This window comes from Thunnus albacares, chromosome 5 (assembly GCF_914725855.1).
Source record: "Thunnus albacares chromosome 5, fThuAlb1.1, whole genome shotgun sequence".
NCBI lineage: Eukaryota > Metazoa > Chordata > Actinopteri > Scombriformes > Scombridae > Thunnus > Thunnus albacares.
In genome coordinates this window covers 21,918,087-21,942,103 of record NC_058110.1, presented here as the reverse complement: position 1 = coordinate 21,942,103, position 24,017 = coordinate 21,918,087, and the positions used below count along the sequence as shown (strand labels likewise).

The window sequence follows — 24,017 nt, the reverse complement described above, 5'->3', positions numbered from 1 at the left end:
GTGTCTTCCGGGACTTACAGTAAGTGAAATCAGTGTGATAATGAGCTCTTCGTATAGCGCAGTACGTGATTCTGTATCTGTTTTTTGTTTGTGCATTGCTGCATACATGTCAGTGCACTGCTTGTCATGCAGACATGGCTCTTTTCTCTACTGGGGTTGCACTGTCTCATTCTGCAGTTATTGTTTGGGGCACAAGAGCACAATGATGTGAAAAGCATCTCTTATAAATTCTGGCAACTGGAATGACAAGCCGCCACCCACCCTGTGTTTGGAGGTAAACAAAAATAACCTGGATCTGGCATCGCATCTGTGTGTGTGCATTGTTTATTCCTGAGTGTGTGTTCCTGTGCTGCTGCAATAGGTTGACACTGATTTGGTTCAAATGCAGCTTCTACTGGTAAAGATAGGGGGGAAAAATAGAGCTAGGACACACAAACATCAGCCATGTCAGGAAACAAAGACTTTTAATAAATGAAACAGTACTAATAAATAAAGATTAAACAAGTGCACAATCAAAATAAAATCCAACAAAATGAACATAACACTGAACAGTAAAGTACAGTACCATAGCACAGATTATTAAAAAAATCAAAATCCCCCCGCCCCCCAAGACATTTACAAATTTTCTTAAAAACTTCAAGAGCCAAACATAGACATTGTATAAAAGCATCATACAGTAGAGCATTTGTCATCTGAGTATAATTTACAAATTTATTGAAGGATAAATACTTGTAGCTGATCTCCAACTTGAGATACGCATGTATAAACTATCATTTAAACATGTGTCTCTCAGGTGAGGTTCCAGCCCTTTTTCAGGGATCAATAACAGTGATGAGGTGACGATGAAAGCGGCCCATCAATTCATGGGAAACTCACAAATTATCTATATCCGTAAATAATTCTAATAGCTTTTGTCCACATCACCATTGGTCTCTTCTCTGTTGGTGCATCATAGAATAAAAGTCAAGAGCATCTCTGCCAGCGGATATGGCTACATCAGGCGTTTGTGGAAGAACACTGCACAGCTGTCCTTCATCTGACTCTCCAGACTCGGAGACGCAGAGGCTGCATCAGTAGGGAGCGAACTTCTGTCTCTCTGGCTTTTTGATGCAGTTGGCTGAGGAGATTTTGGCAGTGTAGGCAGCCAGAGTGGTGTGGGAGGGTGCTGCGGAGACGGCCACGGTGGGGGCGGGGCTGGACAGAGTCAGAAAGGGGACAGACTTCACCCCCAGCAGGCCGGAGAGGGGCATGGCACCGTACGGGGCGCCCAGCATATGAGCCGGGGTCAGGGCGCCCATGGTGGCCAGGGTGGGTGCGGGGGAGGCAGCTGGGGAGGCCGGCTGGGTGAAGGCCATGTTGAGGTCGACCGGAGTTGCCATGGTGGCTGCCTGGGCCGTGGATTTGGCTGTCTCTAAACTATGAGGGCAGAGATATGAGGAGGGAGGAGAGGGAGACATGGAGAGAGGACAGGGATTGAAGATTAGAGGATTATACTGTTGCTGCAACACTGGGTGAAGTTTCTGGAAAATTATTAAAAAGACGCCAGAGCTATATACCAGTAACACTTCAAAAAAATGGGACTCATGCAGTGTTGGAAGTGTAAAAATGAAGCAGATACTTTTCTTCATTTAATGTAGTATTATTCTTCTGTTTCTCTGTTATGAGAACAATTGATCAAAAGTATTGGAGAATGGCTGCATAAGCTACCGCCAGAATCACCCCAACTGTGTTTAAACCTAACTAACAAGTGCTATAAGGATTGTTCTCCACCACTGGAAGAGTCAGATAAAACCTGATTTTGGTGAATAGTTCAAATTAATGACAGACATTGCCTCTCTTTAATCTGTAATTGCAAGAACTAATAATTACCAAGGGAAGTTTTATGAAGTCTGGTCTCATTTTCTAGGTTATATAAAGAAAGAAACATAATAGGGAGTAGATGTTTATTTTCTTTTATTGTATCATTTCATTTTATTTGTATTAACTACTTTTATGTGCCCATATTTATTCTATTACCGGTTCCTCAGTGATTTACGGGAAGATTTTGTTTTGTGCTGCATTACTATGTTCTTTATGTATAGGAAATGTTATTACATTAATTGAAAAAGAAAAGCTGCACAGCAAATACTGAATTTCAACAAGACACTGCTATTATGTGTAGTACAATACAACCCTGCTTTTACTCATCCCCCTGAGGCCAATTACCAGTAGCACAAGGACATACCTCATTATCACGTATCACTCTATAGCATAACCTTTGACCCTTTTAAAGCAATGCGTTTCCCTAAGGCACTTGTGGCGATTCATTAGATGGCTGTACATATACACCAGCTCTTAGCTCTTACCAGGAGGTAATGAGGTACTGGGCCAAGTTGATGCTGACTGGTGTTCCTGTGATGGTGACATGACGGTCACTTGTCCCGTCCAGCTGGCTGCCGATCTTGATCTGGGCTCCTGACACCTGCCTGATCTCGTTGATCTTAGTGCCCTGGCGGCCGATGATCGAGCCTATCAGCTGCAAAAGAATAGAGGTAAGACACATTGGTCAATTGATGGAAAGATGAATGACTGTGTAGATGTACTGAAGAGAACAGCAGACATGCTTTACGAGGAAAAGGTTCAATAAATCATTGGCCTGAGCACAGTTTTTTTTCATTGTCGGATCTGTTATGCTGATGAAAGTGATTCTGACGAAAAGGGCAAAAGCAAAACAGTAAAAAAAAAAAAACAAACCCTGTATGGTGCTGTTGAGCTGACCTAATGTGGACCACTTCAAATATTGCAATTACATTGTTTGTCTTCAGTGGATTGGTCATCCATCATGCATGTCAAAAGCGTTTTTTTTTCCCTGAGTCCCCCCTAATTGCTACTGCTTTTGCACTGGTAAAAGAGACGAGAGAAGGCACATTTGCGTCTCATTAATCTGAGTGGCTAAAAGGTTATTGATTTCTCAGAGTGGTGATGACTTCCCAAACAAATCACTTCCCAAACACATGCCAGCGAGATGCATCTCAGTGCTAATGGAAAACATAATGGAAAAATAACTCAAATACATAATATACAGTGCCTTCGGCTTGAGCATTCTTTCTGTTGAGAGTAGATTAGACAATGACATGAGTTTTATTGCATTCCAAAATACATTATTACTTTTGTTCTGTTTTAATTACCCAACCTGGACCCGTGCCTATTAGCTCACAATAGATATTTAACAGACCCGGAGTTTGGGGCTGCGTATCAGCTCAAGTGCAGGGTGTCAGGGCTCAGCGACAGGGTTATGCTGCCAGATATATAGTGAGGGGGACAGACAGTGATGAAGTGCTTGTAGTATGTGTGTGTGCTGGCAGCTTAGCAGCGGCTGACGCATAGGTAGAAATACACAAACACACACAACGGTGTTTGTGTCGCTCTTGCCCCTGCATTTCACATTCCTTTCCTGGGAAGTAAGCAGCTTGTTCCACAATGTCTGATTCGTCACACAGCGACCTGGTTGGTCTGCCTGGCTATTATTGGCCCAGCAGTTTATTCAGGGGGGAGACACACTGAGCACAGCCAGCCTAAAAAGAACAACTCTAGAGACAATGGCCACTACAGACCTCAAATCACAGATAACGTCGCTCCCCCACTGTGACCAAGAATCTCCACTGGACTCTGGCCTTTTACACCAGCTGTCAATAGATACCAGCTGTCGACAGCTCGCCCACTTTGGTGTGCATGACCTCAGACAACAGCATTCCTGTATGAGCAACCTCAAAAAAAAAAAACCTGGAAAATGCAACTAAGCAAACTAGAGCTAAACAAATGACACAGGAGGCAGCACAGGTACGCTCCCTGTAGTGATTATTTTTCCTAAGCATACATACAACAGTAATGCTGCATGGTGCTCTTGGTCCTCAGCTGTAAGTGGCCTATATATTGTTGACTTCCTGCTGAGGCAGTCGTTTGAAAGGACACGGGAAGAGGGATGGGATGGTGAGGATGCAGCCATTTTTCTTCTGGCTAAATCTTCCTTGCGCTGGGGTACAGTATACTGCTGACTGGTGTGTAAGCAGTTTCGGAATGCGTCTGTGTGTGTGTGTGTGTGCGCGCACAAGTCTCCTTCAGTGTTCAGTATGTGAGCACAGAGCAGGATTGTGTGGCCGGAGCGTGGCCGGCCAGGGGGGGTGGAGGGTGGGGTGGTGGTGGGGGGGTGACGGAGGGCTGAGGCTCAGTCATGGCTATAAGTCCTCTCTTCTGGAACAATGGCTGGAGCTTACAGCTGTCCCTGTCACGTATAGCACTGGACTCCCTCATTCCTCTGATGCATTGTACTGCTCGACATGTGGGGGTTTACTTGAGGGGAGGAAAAGCCTTCAGGCATTTTAGAAATGTTGCTGAAGGGTTGTGACTATATCCTGTACAGTACAGTGCAACCTTGAATCTAATTCCTGTTTGTTTTCTCTTCTCTCTAATGTACAACAAAGACAGCAAAGCGAAGATCTATTTTATTGTCTGAAAATTGCTGCTTCCTCTTTGCTTATACTCGAGGGATAATTAAGGGGGTTTTTAAACTGCAAATTTGACAGTAAAGAGCCTTTCAGATCCTGTTTATATCATGGTTTGGACTAGAATTCCTAAACAATTTAAAAGGATATATTCACTGTTGTTAACAAACTCCTTGAAAAGCCCCAAACCAACTGCTAACAATGTATGCATTGTACTGCATGTGTAGCCAAAGCTTGATATAACGTATTCCTGTGCAATAGAGCTCAATTTTTTTCCCCAAAAAACAATTTAAAACACATCAGCGAGCCACAGCGTTGCACAGGGTGACATTTTCCTTCATTACCGAGAGCATGGGCACTGTAATTTCGAGTCAATCACACATACACTGTCCTGCTGCTCTAAATACTGACTAGCGCATATTAAGTTGAGTTTGAAAATAGTCCCCGGCAAATGCACAATTAACTCCTGTTTGAGTAATTTTTGCCCAGCTGTTTAAGGAAATGTCTTAGCCCTTTTTAAAGACTGAAACTATAAATCTGTGACCCAATTTTCAAAGATTTATGTCTTCAGTGGGATCGAATGAACTCGGGACTGAGAGCCACAGACAGTGTAAGAACGTCAGAAAGTATTGAGTCAGACCAGCGCCATGTTGATTTTGTTTTTTTCAGGATTTGTTGACAAGAAGAAAACTGTAGAAAAACACCAGCCTCACCCTGTAATCATCTAAGCAACATTTCATTCTTTGAATGACTGAGTTCTGTTATTATATTGGATATAAAAGCTGCAAATGAGATTGTAAATTATAAATGGCTTCATTATAAATTTTACTTTAGAAGTGAGCTCTCTTTCTCATTTTTCTAAATGAGATCAAAAATAAGCTAATTACTACCGTTAATAGCCAGAGCTCACATCCAAAAGTTCTCTGACAAAACCAGCTATCCATTACTAAAGTGATCATCTGAAAGGAAATGTGCTTTGTTTTGATGTGAATGTCAGTATTGTGATTTCTACACTCAGATTGAAGAGACATTTCATCAAAACCCTCACGGAGGCTAAGTGAAGAGGGAAAGGATCTTTGTCTCTTTCCTTATTGGCTGTTTTGACAGCAGACAGTGTCTAAGTAGGTCAGGGAACATGAGAGGATTTACTGAGCACTCATGGGAGTCACTCTAAGACACTGCAACTGCAGCCCAGACAATAATGCGAAAGGATCCATATCAGCTGAAAATCCCTTTAACCTTGGGTTAGTCTGAGGTTAGAATAATGAGGATAATTAGTAAGTTGCCAACATGTCTCTCATCTCTTTTGAAGTCACGCCAGACGTCTTTGCTGTTGGAGCTACCGCATCTAAAGTCACCTGCTCCGGAGCTGTGTACATGTGAGACGAGTGCTGACTTCCTGTTGTTTTTCTTGCTGCTCAGATGGGAAAAAAATTCGAAACAACATAAAGAATAAGAAGTTATGAGTTGCCTCTCCTTACATCATTGGGAATAAGCAGCTCCTGAGATGTCTGAGAGTTTGAGTCCATCCCTGATGAGAGAGAACACAAGCATCAACTGAATAAAATTGACATATCAGACATTTTAACATTCATCCAGCAGCTTTTGTTAGAGGAGGCACCATCGGCATGCGGGAAAAGCCCTTTCAGTGTAGAACTGCAAGCTATAGTAAAGCATTAATATAATTTCCATTTTAATGGACTGATGTTTAACAGGGCACTCATTCTTTTCTTTCTCCCAGTTCTCTGACTCTGCTGAACATATCATTTCACATAATAGTTTTTCTCTCAGACTGGGAGATAGGAGAGAGCTGTAAAGCCTCTTCTCCTCCTTCTGCACTGACACAAGCACATAATCAGTGCAGCTAATGACATCCAGACTATACCTATCATATCTAAAGGCAGGTTGAATATCTACGACAAGTAGTACAGATGGAGGAGTGATGCAAACACAAAACTCTACAAGCTGCTTATTTTGTTTTATACAAATCCTGTACTTGTGGTAATTACTGCTGCACTGTACATACCAGGTATGACAGTCGAAGCAGGCTGGGCAATTGGACTCAGGCCTTGCTGCATTGACAGCTGATGTAGCTTGGCCAGCTGAAACACAGAGAGGAAGATTGTGATGCAGTGTGCACTAAACCATAAGATCTGCTTGTGTTATATTAAATTATTTCCACAAATGGTCGTACCTCTGAGTGTGGAATGCCATATTGGTTTTGCAAAGTGTAGGCCTGAAAGAGAGCGTCCTGCATTAGGTAAATTACAGCAATAAAACATTACACACTGGCAATAAATCTGCAGCCTCTTAATGGAAGTGCTTCACTGTCAACACATGCCCGTTTTTCAGAATAAGTGATATACATGTTTATAGTTCAGTCCTGGACTTTATGCTTGTAAGGAAGAGAAGTGTTGAATAGAAAAATATATTTTCTAACTTGCCTCTAGCGTTATCCAGTAATGCTGCAGATAGTTTTGGCTTTATTTGTCCAGGTTTTGAAATATCCGTTTCTGAGATTTCTGCCTCCACCCAATAAAATTGAGGTGAATTAAATTTTGTTTGTGGTGCTCACACCATTAAAAATGACAAATAAAAGATTCAACTGGAACATTTCTGTCCAGACACAGTGACCTCAGTGTGAACTGTTTTTATGGGGACTATTTCGTCAATACAAAGTACACAGGTGGCTGTTTTTGGATTTGTGTTTTGTTGACGTAAGCTATACTCACAGACCCCAGTCCTGTATTTATAGAAACAAAAAATAATAATTTTTTCTTTTCTTTGCACCTTATTAACCTCTTTCTCTCCCCGAAGACGCTGGCATCGTGGGTGACATTACTGTCTTTCAGAGGCTGTAGTGGACTCAGTTTTAAGCTACAGTAAAGATATTTGTATCATATGAAACTACACGACCTAAGGGATCCATTAGTACCAACTATGTGTGTCATGCTTGCTTGTTGGGAAGGGGGCTAAATAATGCTCCAAATTTAGGCTAAATTTTGGTGAAGAAAAAACTGTCATGGCCATTTACAAAGGGGTCCCTTGACCTCTCACCTCAAGATATCTTAATGAAAATGAGTTCTATGATTACCCATGAGTCTCCTGTTTACAGACATGCCCACTTCTTTATGCTAATCCCATGCAGTTTTGGGCAAAAACCATGCAGTTTTTTGCATGCAGTATAAACGTGTTATTTCCACTTGTTCTAAAAATGGTGTATTTGAATATTTCTGTATACTGGGGTCCCTAAACAGTCTTGGAATTGCATAAATTGGGTATTATCAATGATTCAATGAACCCAATTCTATTCATGTGTGATGATGTTAGTCCAAACAGTAGCCATTTCATTGTAGTGAGACCATTTTTTGAAACTTGACCTCACTGTATAAAATGACCTATTTGACCTCAAGGATAATCACAGCCTCATGAAACTAGATCCCAAACTAGAGACCTCGGGCATTCAGAGGATGTATGGCTTTCGTTGGTATATTGACAATGAGGGGGTTTCCAGAACAGAGGTGCTCACCATCCAATTGCTGAAGAATGCAATTCTTATGGAAATTTCCAAATGTAAAAAGTTTTCATACCAAAACATTTTGAAATTTTTCTACGGTGTTCTTCAAGGTCTTGGTGGTATTTTGAAGGAATTTTTGACCATTTTTTATCAATTCTCGAATGGTCAAAAATGGTTACATTTTGCACCAAATCTGTGTAACAAATGGTATAAACTCAAAAATTGCTGCAACATCTTATGAGATATAATAGAGCATGGGAATGGCCATCATATACTTCTGTCATAATGTGCTAAGCCCTTATACACTCTAAACTTTCAAAATTTGAATAGACACCTAACCAAAATACAATGTTCATTACAGATTTATTATTAGAAAAACTTGACACACAGTGCTGAACTGCATCTCAAATTAATTTTCAGGCTCTCAGCTTTCAGATGATCTATACCACTTCTATGCGGCATATACTTTTGACCTGCTATCACTCCCTAAACATCCCCTGTTCCCCCCAAAATGGGTCTATGGTAGGGGGCCGGGAGTAGGAGAGGTTAAAACCCAGTAAATGGAAAGTATTGAAGTGATAACTTCCACACACTAGGCATGCACATTTGATGAGGTGACAAAATATGGAAATTACCATAAAGTATTTCATGTTTCATATGTTATGGGACGACAACCAAACTGTTAGAAAATCTAAAACTCCAGTAGCAGAAATCCAAATAATTTATCTCAGATTTGTGAGGGGTTGTGCTGAGTAAAAAAAAAAGTACTGTCAGTCACCAATCACAGATATGAAGCAAATGAAAATCAATTTTATTTAATCATCTTTTACAGCTGGGAACCCAGCCACTAGGGATGCACAAGCCAGTGCATTCTTAGTGCCGGTCCCAAGCCCAGATAAATAGAGAAGGTTGTGTCGGGAAGGGCATCCATCATAAAACCTATGCCAAATCAAATATGTGGATCATAAATCAGATTTCCATATTGGATTGGTTGAGGCCCGGGTTACCAACAGTTGCCACTGGTACTGCTGACCAGCAGGGTACCAATGGAAACTATGCTACTGTTGGGCAAAGAAGAAGGAGAGGGGGAAGGAATGTCTGGCGGCAGCGGGAGAGGAGGAAGGGTAGGAATGTGGAGGTGAGAGTCGGAACTTTGAATGTTGGCACAATGACTGGTAAAAGGGAGAGAGCTGGCTGATATAATGGAGAGAAGGAAGGTAGATGTGCTGTGTGTGCAAGAGACCAGGTGGAAGGGGAGTAAGGTCAGGAGCCTCAGAGGTGGGTTCAAACTGTTTTACCATTTTTCGAAAAGGAAATGGAAATGGCTGTGGTGAATACGTATTTCAACAAGAGGGAGGAGCACAGGGTGACGTATAAGAGTGGAGGAAGGTGCACACAGGTGGACTATGTCTGCAAGGACATAAGACTGACTGACAAGACTGCAAGGTGGTGGCAGGAGAGAATGTAGCTAGGCAGCACCGGATGGTGGTCTGTAGATTGACTTTGGAGACCAAGAAGAGGAAGAGAAGGCAGAGCAAAGGATCAATTGGTGGAAGTTGAAGGAGGAAGACTGTTGTGTGGAGTTCAGGGGGGAGTTAAGACAGGTGGTGGGTGGTAGTGAAGAGTTGCCGGATGGCTGGCTAACTATTGCAGAAGGGGTGAGGGAGACAGCTAGGAAGGTACTTGGTGTGTCATCTGGACAGAGGAAAGAAGACAAGGAGACTTGGTGGTGGAATGAGGAAATACAAGAAAGTATAGATGGAAAGTATAGAGGAAGAGGTTGGCAAAAAAGAGGTGGGATAGCCAAAGGGATGAAGAAAGTAGGCAAGAGTACAAGGAGATGCAGTGTAAGGCGAAGAGAGAGGTGACAAAGGCTAAGGAAAAGGCATATGGTGAGTTGTATGAGAAGTTGGAAACCAAGGAAGGAGAAAAAGACTTGTACCGATTGGTTAGACAAAGGGACCGAGCTGTTAAGGATGTGCAGCAGGTTAGGGATGGGTGGAAATGTGTTTACTAGTGAGGAGAGTGTGTCGAGAGGGTGGAAGGAGTACTTTGAGGGGCTGATGAATGAAGAAAATGAGAGAGAGAGAAGGTTGGATGATGTGGGGATAGTGAATTAGGAAGTGTGGTAGATTAGCAAGGAAGAAGTGAGGGCAGCTATGAAGAGAATGAAGAGTGGAAAGGCGGTTGGTCTAGATGACTGTGGACGCATGGGGATGTTAAGTAGAGATGACAGTGGAGTTCTTAGCTAGATTGTTTAACACAATCTTGGAAAGTGAGAGGATGCCTGGGGAGTGGAGAAGAAGTGTACTGTTACAGATTTTCAAGAATAAGGATGATGTGCAGAGCTGTAGCAACAACAGAGGTATAAAGTTGATCAGCCACAGCATGAAGTTATGGGAAGGAGTAGTGGAAACTAGGTTGAGAGGAGAGGTGATGATTAGTGAGCGGCATAAGCATAAGACAGGGTGCCAAGAGAGGAGGTGTGGTACTGTATGAGGAAGTTGGGAATGGCAGAGACGTATATAAGAGTGGTGCAGGATATATATGAGGGCAGTGTGACAGCAGTGTGGTGTGAAGTTGGAGTGATGGATGGGTTCAAGGTGGGGGTGGGATTAGATCATGGATCGGCTCTGAGCCCTTTCTTGTTTGCAATGGTGATGGACAGGTTGACAGATGAAATCAGGCAGGAGTGTCTATGGACTATGATGTTCTCAGATGACATTATGATCTGTAGTGAGAGTAGGGAGCAGGTTGAGCCTGGAGAGGTGGAGGTATGCACTGGAGGAATGAAAGTCAGTAGGAGCAAGATGGAATGCATGTGCGTGAATGGGGGGGGGGCGGACAGCGCAATGGTGAGCAAGGAGTAGAGGTGGCGAAGGTGGATGAGTTTGCATACTTGGGGTCAACTGTTCAAAGTAATGGGGAGTGCAAGCAGGGTGGAGTGGGTGGAGACGAGTATCAGGAGTGATCTGTGACAGAAGGGTAACAGCAAGAGTGAAAAGGGAACGTTTCAAGAGCGTGGTGAGACCAGCTATGTTGTATGGTTTGGAGGCGGTGGCACTGATGAAAAGACAGGAGCTGGAGCTGGAGGTGCTAAGATTTTCGTTGGGAGTGAGGAGGATGGACAGGATTAGGAATGATTATATTAGAGGGACAGCTCAGGTTGGACAGTTTGGACATAAAGCAAGAGAGGTGAGATTGAGATGGTTTGGATGTGCAGAGGAGAGATGCTGGTTATATTGCTGAAGATGGAGCTGCCAGGCAAGAGGAAAAGAGGAAGGCCAAAGAGGAGGTTTATGGAAATGGTGAGGGAAGACATGCAGGTGGTTGGCACGACAGAGGGAGATGCAGAGGACAGGAAGAGATGGAAACGGATGATCCGCTGTGCAACCCCTTACAGGAACAGCCATAAAAAGAAGTAGAGGATGTTTTACAGCTGGAGTCTCTAAGACCCTACACAGAATGAATGTGTCATTTCTTTAGTTCAAAATGTCTATAAGGAATTCTCAAAAAAATAGGAAAAGTCATGAAGTATCGAGGTGATTGAGCTATTAAAGAGAGCCTGGAGTATCCAGGACTGCAAACACAACATTAGACTTAAAGACTATTTTTCAATGCTGTGAGCACCAAAATCAAAATTCTATTCACCTCCTTTGTACTGGAGTGGAGGCAGAAACTTCGAAGCTCAAATATCTCAAAACCAAGGCAAATAAAACCATAACTATCTGCATGTCTAGATACCATGATACCACAGAAGCGAGTGAAAATATTTTTTGGATTTCAGAAAAGCATGTATTACTTGCAAATAGATCCCGATTTTTTATCTTCAAAAACACCTTAAGGTTTCCTGGACTTGCTGCATGTAAAACTGAGTAAGCACTATGTCTCTTAATTTTTCTTAGTTCCTGTTTTGTGCTGTAACAGATTTTCTGTGCCTGTTGGCAGGCAGCAGTGTACATTTTAGTGTGGAGGCTGCTGATCTAAAATGGTTATGACTTATTTATGTTAAATACTAACATACAGTATAATCAGTGTGCAGAACACACACACACACACATCTTTCATGTCCAGGTGTTCAGTTCAAAAAACACTGTTGATAGACTCTGCTTCCCAAGGACTCGCAACACTATAAAATGCTCCTTTTGGAAATATTTGCCCTTATTACATCAACGCTTCAAACCCAAATTGACTATTATGCTAACATATAACCTTTAATATTTTACCTGTGCAAAGCTAAGATTTTAATTGTATAGCTCTTCCATTTTCCTTCTCATTTATTTTAATTTCTTCCATCACCGTCATCTCTAACTGCAATACCCCCCATCCCCCATTATCTTAAATAATGCAAACTCACATATGTTAACCTTCTTTTGTCTCTCCACACACTGATACCCAACTTATCTATCTCTATCTTTCTATCTATATGCAGCACCTCGTTCCGTCCTGTAATTAGTAAGGGTGGTGTCTGTGCAGCCCTCCCTCATTATAGTTATGGTCAGACCAGACAGCACTTAGCTTAACTCAATTCTGACTGACGCCAGCAGTCTGGCTACTATTACCAGTCCATCCTATATGGTCATAAACTGGAGTGGAGATCTCACCCTTAAAATGCATAAGAACATTAGAGCTGTGTTTATACACAGCAAAGCACAAAAACACCAAAAACTAGTAGCGGTAATTCTGTCACTTACACCATGAGTGATGTTAATTGTGAACTCTTTATACTACATTACCCACAATTAAATGTTCTTTTTTCCCCAATTTAACATTGATTTTCCAGTGGCTGCTGTCTCCATTCTGATATTGTGACAGTATCTGCTATTGCCGTCACGGGAGGAATATTCCTAAAGCTGAAATGTTTCTGGTAAAGAGTGAGGCAGGGCTGAAAAATAGACAGCAGAGGAGCTGTGTGGTGTGTGATGGCATCATGTTTCAGGAGGGGTTATAGCTCATATGACAGGCTGGAACAATAGCCGCAGCTTATGTTCAGCTGTTGTTTTTAATGCCTCATGCCAGATGATGGACTGTGTAAATTTGGACATACCACACATAACCCCTGCTCTTACTCACCGCTCAGCTCCTTGTGCAACGTTTGAAAAGAATGTGAGCCGATTTCAAGAGAAATGTTTATATTCACATGAATGATTCTCCCGTTAAGATGACACCTACCTGCTGAAGGTCCAGGCCACCCTGGGCGACTGAGTACATAGGGTGGGGTGCATATTCTGATGCTTCAAACACCTACAAACACACAGCAACACAGAAGTGAAAATATGTAACTCATAACTAACATATCTTCATCTTTATAAGTTCAGTCATTAATTTTGCATTGGTAAGAATGATTAGTGAGAGTAAATATGTGCCAGCTGGCTGAAACCTTCCATGGTAAATTTGACTCAAATACTGAGTAAAAATGTCCAGTTTCATTTCTTTTCCTTGGCTTTTGCTACACATTAAATTTGGTCTGCGTTGAGTTCTCCAGGCAGCATTTCTGACACTTTAACACACCTAACAGGCTTATAGGCTATGACTCATCCGCCGACCCTTTCCCACTCCACTTCATTTTCTCCTATAACAAATTATACAAACATCCCTTATCAGTGTGCAGCCTTCATTATAGCCATCTCCCGGTGACCAGAACCTCGCCCCGGGTTTAATTTGATAGCTTATTATGAGGAATATCAAAAACACAAAGCTATTCCATAAATTGACCAGAGTCTGAGGCAGCACAAACAGTGTCAGAACTGCTGACAGCTATGCAGAATATCTGGCTGCTGCTGTAGCCAGAGGAGACGGCAGGTCTCCAGTCTCACTTGCTAATCTTGTGACTTGCTCCATGGGAGGGTGGATATCTGTCCCTTCCCGAACAGCAACATCTATACACACCCAGTCAACCCACCCTCACACACACACACACACACACACACACACACACACACACACACACACCACCCTTTCCCCCAACAAGGAGCCTGCACAGGAGTCTTGTTTCCCCACAAGGGTGAGCCTGGTCCCAGTTTGTGCCTCTCATGTCTTAACGTTACATTTGAGTCACAGTGGTGAACATCTGATTCTCCCTGAAAGATAAATACCTGCCAATCACTGAAAAACCAGAAGGTCGTTTAACAATATTTATAGCTGTCCTGACGGTTTTTCCAGAATCCTCAAATACTCCTCTAACTGTCTGGATGAAAATACATTTTGTCTGTTGCGCAATAAAAAAGATTTTTAACCAGTTCTTTCTAGTTGGGACTGTATTTCCAAATCCGGGTGGCCAGAAATGACTTACTGCTCTTTTGTAATGAAATATGAACATATTATTTTGTATGGAAACAAAAATACTGGACATATGTCATTTCTGGCTACAGACTTTTATATTTATTATTAAATATTTTTTCATCAGGATGGTCAGAATAGTCTTTGAAAATTCTGGAAATACATTCAGAGCAGTAGTAAATGTTGTTAAGGAGTATCTTAAGGAAAAGCAGATGCTTAGTGCTGTGACTCAAATGTAACAGTAAGACATGAGATACACAAACTGGTTCTAGGATGAGTCAAGAACTTCGGTGGAATATCTGATCATTGGCAAACCCTCCTCCACATCTTCCAGTAACCATTTGAGCAGTAATGTAAGCTAGGAAGTTGGGATTGTCAGGTTCTTAAATTTTTTTATATTCTCCACTCCCATGTAAACCAATGTCATTTTTGTAAACCATTAGTAATATATTGGAAACTAGTAACAAAACAAGCCAAGTTGAATGTTATTCTTTTGAAAAAACATTATCAAGAACAAGAATGGCATTTTTCCTTTCACCTTTACATCAGTTTCAGTTGTGCAAATGAAATATGCAAATTAAACTTGAGTTCTATGAGTTTTGTGACACAAAAGGCTTAATTTTCCTGCAATATCGGCAGTGAATATTCTACGTTCATCTTTTCTCTCCTGTAAGAATCTTTTCATCTTGCAGCCAACATCTAGTTTTACTGTTTGAATAAATCTCACTGCTAATCTGAACTGTGATAGCCTCGCTAACTCGAAAGCACTTTTATTGTTCCTACATGAAACAGATTCATTCAACTTCTGCTTCTCATTCAAGTTCCTCATTTCCCCCCCAAGTCTAAACCTAATCCCCTGTAAATTAAGCCTGTGCGGCCCTAAAGGGGGGTTCGCCCCGCAGTTTGAGAACCACTCTTGTCTGGTAAAATCTCACTCTCTCACCTGGTTCCCTGCGATTAGGAGTGCAGCTGGCGAGGGGCTCGGTCGATAAGGGATGGTGGCACCCTTCGGGGGAGACTAAGTAGTCAAAAAACAGGACAAGGGGTCAGAGGTTGTAAAATACAAAAATCCCATACAGACATGAATAATCTCTACACAGCACACACTGCTCAGCATTTCTGTTAAAGAGTGAACGAATGGTGTTTAACTCTCCAGTACATTAACATACAATAACAATGAATGATGTACTAAACTGCTAATGACATTGACACTATTCACTTCCTTGTTTTTCTTTTGATAATACTAGTAATTTGTTGAATAACTGAAGCAGTGTAGTGAGAGCTCTTTGTGGATAATAGCTCTGAGTTTCAGTTTGCATCAGGGCTCTGGGCTCTGCAGTGGTTTGCCCTCTGGATAAATCAAACATCCACTGACAGGGAGATTTTTTAAGATAAAATTCTTCAAACACCAGTAAGAAAAGGAGATTATACAGTGTACATGACGCTGTATATCTTATCGAAGAACTGCAGTGCTGGTGATACTGTTTTTTGGGATTAAAATGTAGAGCATCTTTTCTGTGGGAGCAGTCACAGCAAATTCTTTGTATAACTTTGCATAATTTAAATCTTGGAGCCAAAAGCAAGAAGCCGCTGGTACAGAATCCTAATGAAACTTGCTTTGAAGAAAGCCCTGGAAAACTGGATCAAACTAGCAATTAGTCAGTCAGGTCCAGCTGCAATGCTAAAACAAAAAGGACTTGTGCACTTCCATGAACACACAGGGAGAAACTGTGCTTGGGGTTGTTTTTCTCTCATCTCCTCCTCAGTTTTCTCAAGAGAGCTGTTGTCTAAAGGTGGACAGATTTTGCTGCAGGCCAGTTTGTTTTCTGTTAGCAGCTTAGTGTCCTCTCCAACAATGCTGAGCTCTGACCTGAGAGCTGCACCTTTTGACTCTATCCGATGTCTTGTCCGGCAGATTACAACACATGAGGTCCAAAGAATAAAGAAACTGTATCACTTCTTGGTATTTCCCATGTTCTAGATGTTCAGCAGCACTCTGAATCTAGTCGACTTCTATGCAACACTGTCATAGGTATCATTACGTAACAAAGACGACTAACGCAACCTACTAATAATGCAATAACTTCTGCTGCAGTGGAACAGACAATAACTCTATGCTGGTGAAATGAAAAAATGCATGTCGACAGCCATTATTTCCTTTGGATAGCTGCAGCAGAGGGGCTCTGACAAAATGTCAGCTAGGTGGAGTAAATAGAGGAATGGTACACTTCCTACCTCCAGGATTACTGTGCAGATGAGCTTGACACACTGGATTACCGAGTCCTGATTCCCAGATATCGTCACCCCTCGCTCAGTAGAGTTGGGCAGCAAATCCCCTGCCACCTGTATCTGAGCTCCAGTGCTCTGGAAAAAATAGAGGTTTAAAAAAAAAAAAGATTAGTTTGATTCTGGTGATAAAACAAGTTGTGATTATTCTGCTACGGCTTCTTTCCCTGCCTCCCTGCTGGTTTTGCTGACCTTAAAGTTTAATGTCATACTGTCAGGTTAGAGATAAACTAACTCTTCATTAATCAGCTCAACTCCAAGTCATTAATCAGAAAATGTCATTTTTTACCTGATACATCCCTAATATAGATTGTATGCAGGCAAGGAGTTAATGAAAACGTAAGTGCTTTAAAGGGGACCTATTATGCTAATTTCCGGCTCTATATTTTTATTCTGGGACTCCACTAGAGTAGTTTTGCATGATTCACAGTTCAGCTCCAAAAGCTCCTTATTTATCTTATACTGGCCTTTTATGCAGCCCCTCGGTTCAGTCTCTGTCTCTAACAGGCAGTCTTAGCTCCTGTCTCTTTAAGGCCCCCCTCCTGATGAGCCCACTCTGATCTGATTGGCCAGCTTTCCGGTAGCTGCCAAGGGGCAGCCATATTAGAGTTGTGTTAAGTAACCACCAAGCATTCCCTGCTTTAGTGTTTCAAATTAAAAGCTTTTAAACGACTAAATAATGGGAGACTTTTATTGTGAAGAATTTTAACTGAATTAGCAGGCTTCGTTAGCTGCAATAAAATCCGGTCGAAATAACAAGATATGGAGATATTTGGAGCTCTTTGTCCAGCAGATCAGTTAGAAATAATGCAGGGAGGAATAGTACCAGCAGAAACAGCCAGAGTGAAGATGATGTTTGATGAAGAGCTGCAGACGACCAGCATACCTCCAATTGGTAAATGACTTATTTTACTTTGCCGTGCTGTGTAATGGAGTAATGGCATGGTGTGACTACCCCCAAAACAATGGAAAAACGCTACAATGTTAGCAGAGCAGAGCAGTGAACTCGCACACTGTGCGTAAAGCAGATGACCATACAGAGAAATCTATATGTTGGTTCAGAATGAAAGTAGAAAAAAACGTTGGAAACTGAGCATTCAGAGCAGTCTGAAGCTGGTGGTTTTTGCTTACAGGGATTACCTCTACATACATTTACCTCATTATTTGACACGTTGGTCAGTTTTAACATAAACATCAGACACTGTAACATTATATATATGACTGAAAATAAGGAAAAGCATACTAGGTCCCCTTTAATCTGTGGCTAATGACCTGTCTGACCGTAGAAAATCAACTGGATGCCATTGCTGGTGAAGGTAAAGAGCTAAAATGGCAATGGGACAGAGAGTCTATTTGTAGAGCGGTACAGAGCTAAAGTTAACGTGTCTGACGTCTCTGGCAACAGATCAGATAAGTTTAATCCTAATGTTTCAACTGGGCCTAAAATGTCATGAGTTTTTCCCTTCAACGTTGCCACTGCTGAGTCATACTGTATGTTGTGTAAAGTGATCTATCTGGACAGCATTGTCTCACTAATTTTCTGCCTTAATGGTGGTCTAAAACCAATTTTAGCCAAGTGCCAACCTAAGTGAAATGATCTGCAACAACCATTGTTTTATTTATATAAAATGTTGTATACTTTGTGAATATGCTATATTTTTAGCCACAATCTCAGTCTGACAGTCAGCCCACCACTTTGGTCAAGACGTTTGGTACAAATAACCATGGTGCCCAAAGGATGAGATCTCATGACTTTGGTGATCCTCTGATATTTCATCTAGCGCCACCATGAGGTTCACATTTGAGGTTTTGAGTGAAATGTCAACTATTGGATGGATTACCATGAAATTTGGTGCACATATTTACGTTCTCCTCAAGATGATTTGTAATCACTTTGGTAATCCCTTAACTTCATTAGTCATTAGCTGCTATACTGTACTTCAGCATGATAGCATTGTAATTGTGAGCAGGTTAGCATGCTGATGTTAGCCTTTAGCTAACCCCCCCCCCCCCCGAAATACTGTACAGTCTCACAGAGCTGCTAACGTGGCTTCAGATTCTTAGTCTAATCATCTGAAATGTTGCACGCTTTGTGAATTGTTATATTTCCATTCACTAAAATGTCATACTAATAATGCTAGTCTTTGCATCCAGTTTGTTTGACGAATTATACATACATTCATTATCTCATACCATATTCCTGCTGTAGACAAACGTGATCACCAGCTTTCCAGCTGGAACTTTATTATACCCGCCCTATAATTGCAGTGATTCTGAATAAAAGCACCTAATATAAACCTTAAATTACGGTAGACAGCAGGGTAAGGACAGTGGCATTGTGGAGAATGAAATATCTGTCTCTTTCAGCTGCAGCCTTTTTCCTCATTTCCAGGAGCAGATTTGTTCTCTTCACATTTTTGTGTTCGACCAGCCTGTGCAGCGAGGACGGGGAGGATGGAGTAGATTTGTGTTCTGGCTGCTCACCTCTCTGATCTCCTTTATCTTGGCCCCTCCTTTCCCAATGAGAGAGCCACACTGGCTGGCAGGGATGACCAGCCGCAGGGTGACTGGTGGCTTGGAGCTGATGGTGCCATTGGCCACCAGCGCAGTCAAGTCCTGGAAGGAGATATGGGCAAAGAAAAATCTGGTGAGAGTCAACAGGAAAGAAAAAGAGAGAGGGGGAGGGGGGAGCCCCAGAGGAAAAGATCAGACAGCGGGGGTCTAGGTGGAAATAGAGGGGGAGATAAGTCACTTGAGAGTATTAACTCCATCAATTAGCCCTGAACAGGCATTAGATTTGAGATCCAGCTTTAACTAAACACATTTCCAGTTTCAGTTTCATCAAATACTTCCTCATGAATTCACTTGGCTGAATATTTTGAATACTGGATGTCTCAAATCAAATAGTAAAAACTGAGTAAAATTAAAATCTGCCCAATTATGCCATGTCATGATGAGCCAACAGTCAAAGCCAAAGCAGGCGCTACACTCATGATTTATGCAATCACAACACAGCCAAGCTCAGTCTCTACTGCTTCAATCCAACAATGGGAAAAGCCAATGGGATCCATAGTAGCAGGTGGAGCTTTGGGTGGGAGGCAAAGAGAGCAAAGAGCAATCTGCACCTAATTAACCTCTGCCTCTGTATCTGTATATTTCTGTATATGCATGGAGATAAACCTACAGGAGTCTGGCCAGCAATGTACTGTATGTAGTCTAGTCCAGCATGTGGTCTGAAAAGACTGTTTAATCATTTATATGGACTGCTGAATACTCCATGAAAGGGGAAACATTAATTGCAGCACCGGTGGTGTGCAAATCGTGCTTTGAGATTTTAACTCTACTGCATGGAACTGAGGCAGAACACGATGTCCACATGTCCTTCCTGCTGTACCGCCAGCACACTGAGCCTGGTCACCTTGGGCTTCCTCTCTCAAGATCTTTTGAATAAAACTGAATTAATGGGTTTGTATGAAATATGTCTTTTCATATTGGTATTTAAAGGTTACTGGAGTCATATCCATGCACTGCAAAGATATATACAGATACAGATATATATAATTTGGTTAGTCCTTGCTCTTGTAATTAAAGAAATTGCCATGAGATGAGGTTCAATTTGAAGTAATACCTTGACATTTTGGGAAATTATTCTTTTCTTGCTGTGAGTTAGATGATACCACTCTCAAATCTGTATGTTAAATAAGAAGCTACAGCCAGCAGAGTTAGCTTAGTTTAGCATAAAAATTGAAAACAGAGGGAAACAGCTAACCTGGCTCTGCTAGAAGACAATAAAACCTGCCTTCCAGCATCTCTACAACTAACAAATTAACACGTTATATATAAAAAAGTGTAAAAATGACAAGTTGTCAGAAGGAAAACTCACTTATTCACTCACATATTTAACATAAAACCCTTAATGGATAAAGTTAAAATGTATATCGACATGTACAACTAAAAACTTCAGGAGATAATAACAGCCAAAAAAGAACGTGTGCAGAATATGTCTCAACATCTACATGTATTTTATGTTTTTATAATACACAAATAAAGAATATTTGGAGCCATAACCGTGTTGATTTGATGAGTGCTTTTACAGTGCAGGTAGCAAACATCCTGTGTCTGCTCTGCTGTGGGCGGAGATTGAGCTTTTAATTAATGAACAGTGTGTCTCTGTGAACCTTTGAAATGTAAATATGCAGCACTGTCTCTCTTCCCATCAGAGTTCAACCCACAACAAATGTGTGACAGAATGCAAAGCATGCTGCTTGCTCTTGAATGGTTTGTGTTGGGGCCAGTTTGCATTAAAATTAGCGAGACTTTGACTTAAGATTGGATGGCATGGATGAGTAACCTCAAGGGATTTTACTTATGAAAGGAACTGCATAATGTTTCCAATAACCGTGAACTTAAAGTTTGAAAAGCATATTCTGATGTGGCTCTTATGCTTCTCTGCTCCGTGTCTATATTTAGTGAGGCAGATTGGGCTCTCTGACGTCTTGTCTCATTAGAAGGGGAGCACACAGCTCGTCTGTACAATCACAAGACTCTGGGCGTCATTTTCTTGATTTGATCTAAAAATATGAGCCACATCTTAACAACTGTGAACGTTCCGATACTTCCCGGTGCCGTCCTAGCAATAAGAGACTCTCAAAGCGAATTGGCGGAAATAAGACAGCGGGTTACACAAGCACTGCTCACACAAAGAGTTGCTGGGCTTAATCCCCAAAGCATATTGTGTTGCGGGTGGGATAAGAACTCCAATACTAAAAGATTATGTGGCTTTCATGCATGCTGTGCCACAACACCTGGAAAAACATGTATGATGTAGTGCATGTCTTGTGTTATTAGAACACTTTCTGTTTGATAATATAGTGTTTGTTTTTTTTCCGTATTATTAGATCACTTTATTTGCATAAAAATGTGTTTTGGCCCTCAGATGGTAGCAGTTGGGGAAAACATCCATAAAACAGAGACAGACAGACAGACACACACACACACACACACAGTGATCATCTGCCAAATGAAAAAAACAAAGTGAGTCTGTGCTCCTGTGTAATCATAAACTATTGCGACAGAAACACCAAGTCTAATAGTCAGTGGCCAAAAAGCAGATTATTCCCATTTGTTTTTAATTAAAGGTGTCAGACATACAATAACTCAACTATGGTAGGAGAGGCGCACGGTGGGTCAGCCAACACGTTGCCATGGAAACTCAGGAGTTTCAGCTGAACACAGGGTTGAAAAGAGGTGAGTGCAAAAGATCTTTAATGAATACTGCACTGTGCTCTCAGCCAGTGTGTGTTTACTGAGGGCTGCTGACTTGAGCAGGGAGCACCTGTTTCCTTGCCAGAGTCTGCTGTGATGCTAAATCAGTGAAGACAGCTCTGATTCCACCATATTAATTAGCGCAGTGATGGACAGTCACCATGGGGATTAATAGCATGAGGAACCTGTCATCTATAACTCATTAGAAGATGTACAAATCCTTCTCATTAACAGGTACAAATTCGCATCTTTACGGGGTGGACTCTGCATGTTCTTTCTCCAGATAATGTGTTGCCAAGTAAAAGTTGAAAGGCATTTATGTAAAACGGCCCAACAAATAACTAATGTGATTGAGCAACTTGCCGTATAACATATATCAAACCATTCTTCTTGAAGGAGTCAAAATGGTTTTTCAGCAGCAGCCAGGTCCACTTATCAAATATGTTTCATCTGCAGTGTAATCTTATCTGAAGGCACATCAAATGCTATGAAGTACAGCTATATTTTTTTCCTTCCATCACTTAATTTCAGAGTATAATCGATAGCGATAAAAGCACATTAGTGGTACTGTTGGGATGAAGCTCAGGAAATGATTTCTTGTAATAATATGGTGAAATGGCTTTTTGCAGTTTTTTTCACCTCTCACAAACAATTTATTTTGGCTCCGCCCAGACAACTTCAAAGAGCTTTCTACATATATTTAGCTGATTGCATCCAGATTGGAGTCCTCTGTAAGAAACTTGAAGGGAAACAAAATTATTCTTGATAGGTCCTCCTATTTTGGTTTATAGGAAAGTTGTTATGATGTCTTATTTATGCAAAATGACACCATGAGCTGGTTTCACTCGTACAGTACCGGTCTGGACACACCTTCCCATACACTTGAAAGAAAAAGTGTGTCCAAACTTTTGACTGGTAGCCCATATGTGATAGCTGTGCATTATAGTTACCTCCTCCAGTTTGTATGTGATCATAGTGAAGGCTCTGAAGACGCTGTCTGTGGAGCCAGTGATGGTGATAATCCTCTCTGGACAGGAGCCCTCTGAGATGTTGACCCGAGCGGTACTCTGTAGAAACAGAGGTCAATGGGTCACTTAAAGGTCAACATTAAAGAAATATGAAGCAACAGCCAGCAGCCAGTTAGAAGCTGGTTAGCTTAGTTTAGCATGAAGACTGGAAACAGCCAGCCATGCTCTCTGTCTGACAGTAACATAATCCACCTACCAGAACCACTGAAGCTCACTAATTGTTTAATCTGTACAAAAACCATAGCATAAAAATTACAGTTTGGGGTTTCTGGAGGGGTTATTGTGCTGGACTATTTCTAGGCCAGGAGCAGTGACTTCCTGGAGGTGCTAGTAGGTGGATTTTTTTCACCTTTCGATAGAGCTGGTCTTTATGCTGAGTTAAGTTAATCAGCTGCTGCTGTAACTGTACTGTAGTTTAAAAGAATTAATTTAATGTACAGACATGAGAGTTACATCTATCTTTTCATCTAACTCTTGGCAAGAAAACAAGTATATTTTCCAAAATATCTAACTATTCCTTTAATCCGCATGTTATTAGGTTTCAAACTGGCAAAAGGATTTAAAGTGGCCACAGACATACTGTGCAACACACCCAGGGGTATGAAAGTCAAATGACATGAGGTAAAGGAGGTGACACTAACAGCTATACAGCACATCTCTGTTTGACAGACTGACAATCTAATACGGTTTGTCCTCAGGGCGTTGCCCTCGGACGATAAATCTCCTGCCCTCATCTCACTCCATTTTGTGTCCTTGTATTTCTCTGAGTTGAAGTCACATGAGCAGAGACAGGACAGTGCTCTGACCTCTGGGATATTTTCTCCAGTCACTTCAGTGAGTCATGCTCCCACTGTGACTGTATGGCCTGGGGAGGAACTGACAGGATGAGGCTCATACAGTTAGGAAGTAACAAAGGACAAAACTGGCAGGCTGGCTGGATGAATGGATGGATGACTACCATGGGTGAGTGGTTTATCCAGTAGCTCTGCGGGGTAGCACTGTCCCATGACCTCACTATTCCTCTGTTTATCCTTCTGCCTCATAAAGTAAAACATAAAACCTTAACAGCCAGAGAAAGAATCAAATGTGCCACCATAGTGACAGCCTAATTACTTTCTAATACAAAGAGTTAACCAAGCGGCATTAGTTGAGCTGCACCCT

At 41.6% G+C, this 24,017-nt stretch overlaps 1 protein-coding gene across 1 annotated transcript in view; it reads right to left on the bottom strand.

The window, feature by feature from the left end:
- Positions 1-447: 447 nt before the first annotated feature.
- LOC122982589 (poly(rC)-binding protein 4-like) overlaps positions 448-24,017 on the bottom strand; it is a 39,156-nt gene continuing 15,586 nt past the window's right edge. The window contains exons 5-14 of the mRNA XM_044351991.1: positions 22,779-22,895; positions 19,048-19,179; positions 16,513-16,641; positions 15,221-15,295; positions 13,171-13,242; positions 6,676-6,717; positions 6,508-6,583; positions 5,963-6,012; positions 2,346-2,515; positions 448-1,416 (exon numbers count right to left, since the gene is read on the bottom strand). Coding sequence (XP_044207926.1) covers positions 1,071-1,416; positions 2,346-2,515; positions 5,963-6,012; positions 6,508-6,583; positions 6,676-6,717; positions 13,171-13,242; positions 15,221-15,295; positions 16,513-16,641; positions 19,048-19,179; positions 22,779-22,895 — 1,209 coding nt within the window. The 3' untranslated portion in view covers positions 448-1,070. The remainder of the gene's footprint in view (positions 1,417-2,345; positions 2,516-5,962; positions 6,013-6,507; positions 6,584-6,675; positions 6,718-13,170; positions 13,243-15,220; positions 15,296-16,512; positions 16,642-19,047; positions 19,180-22,778; positions 22,896-24,017) is intronic.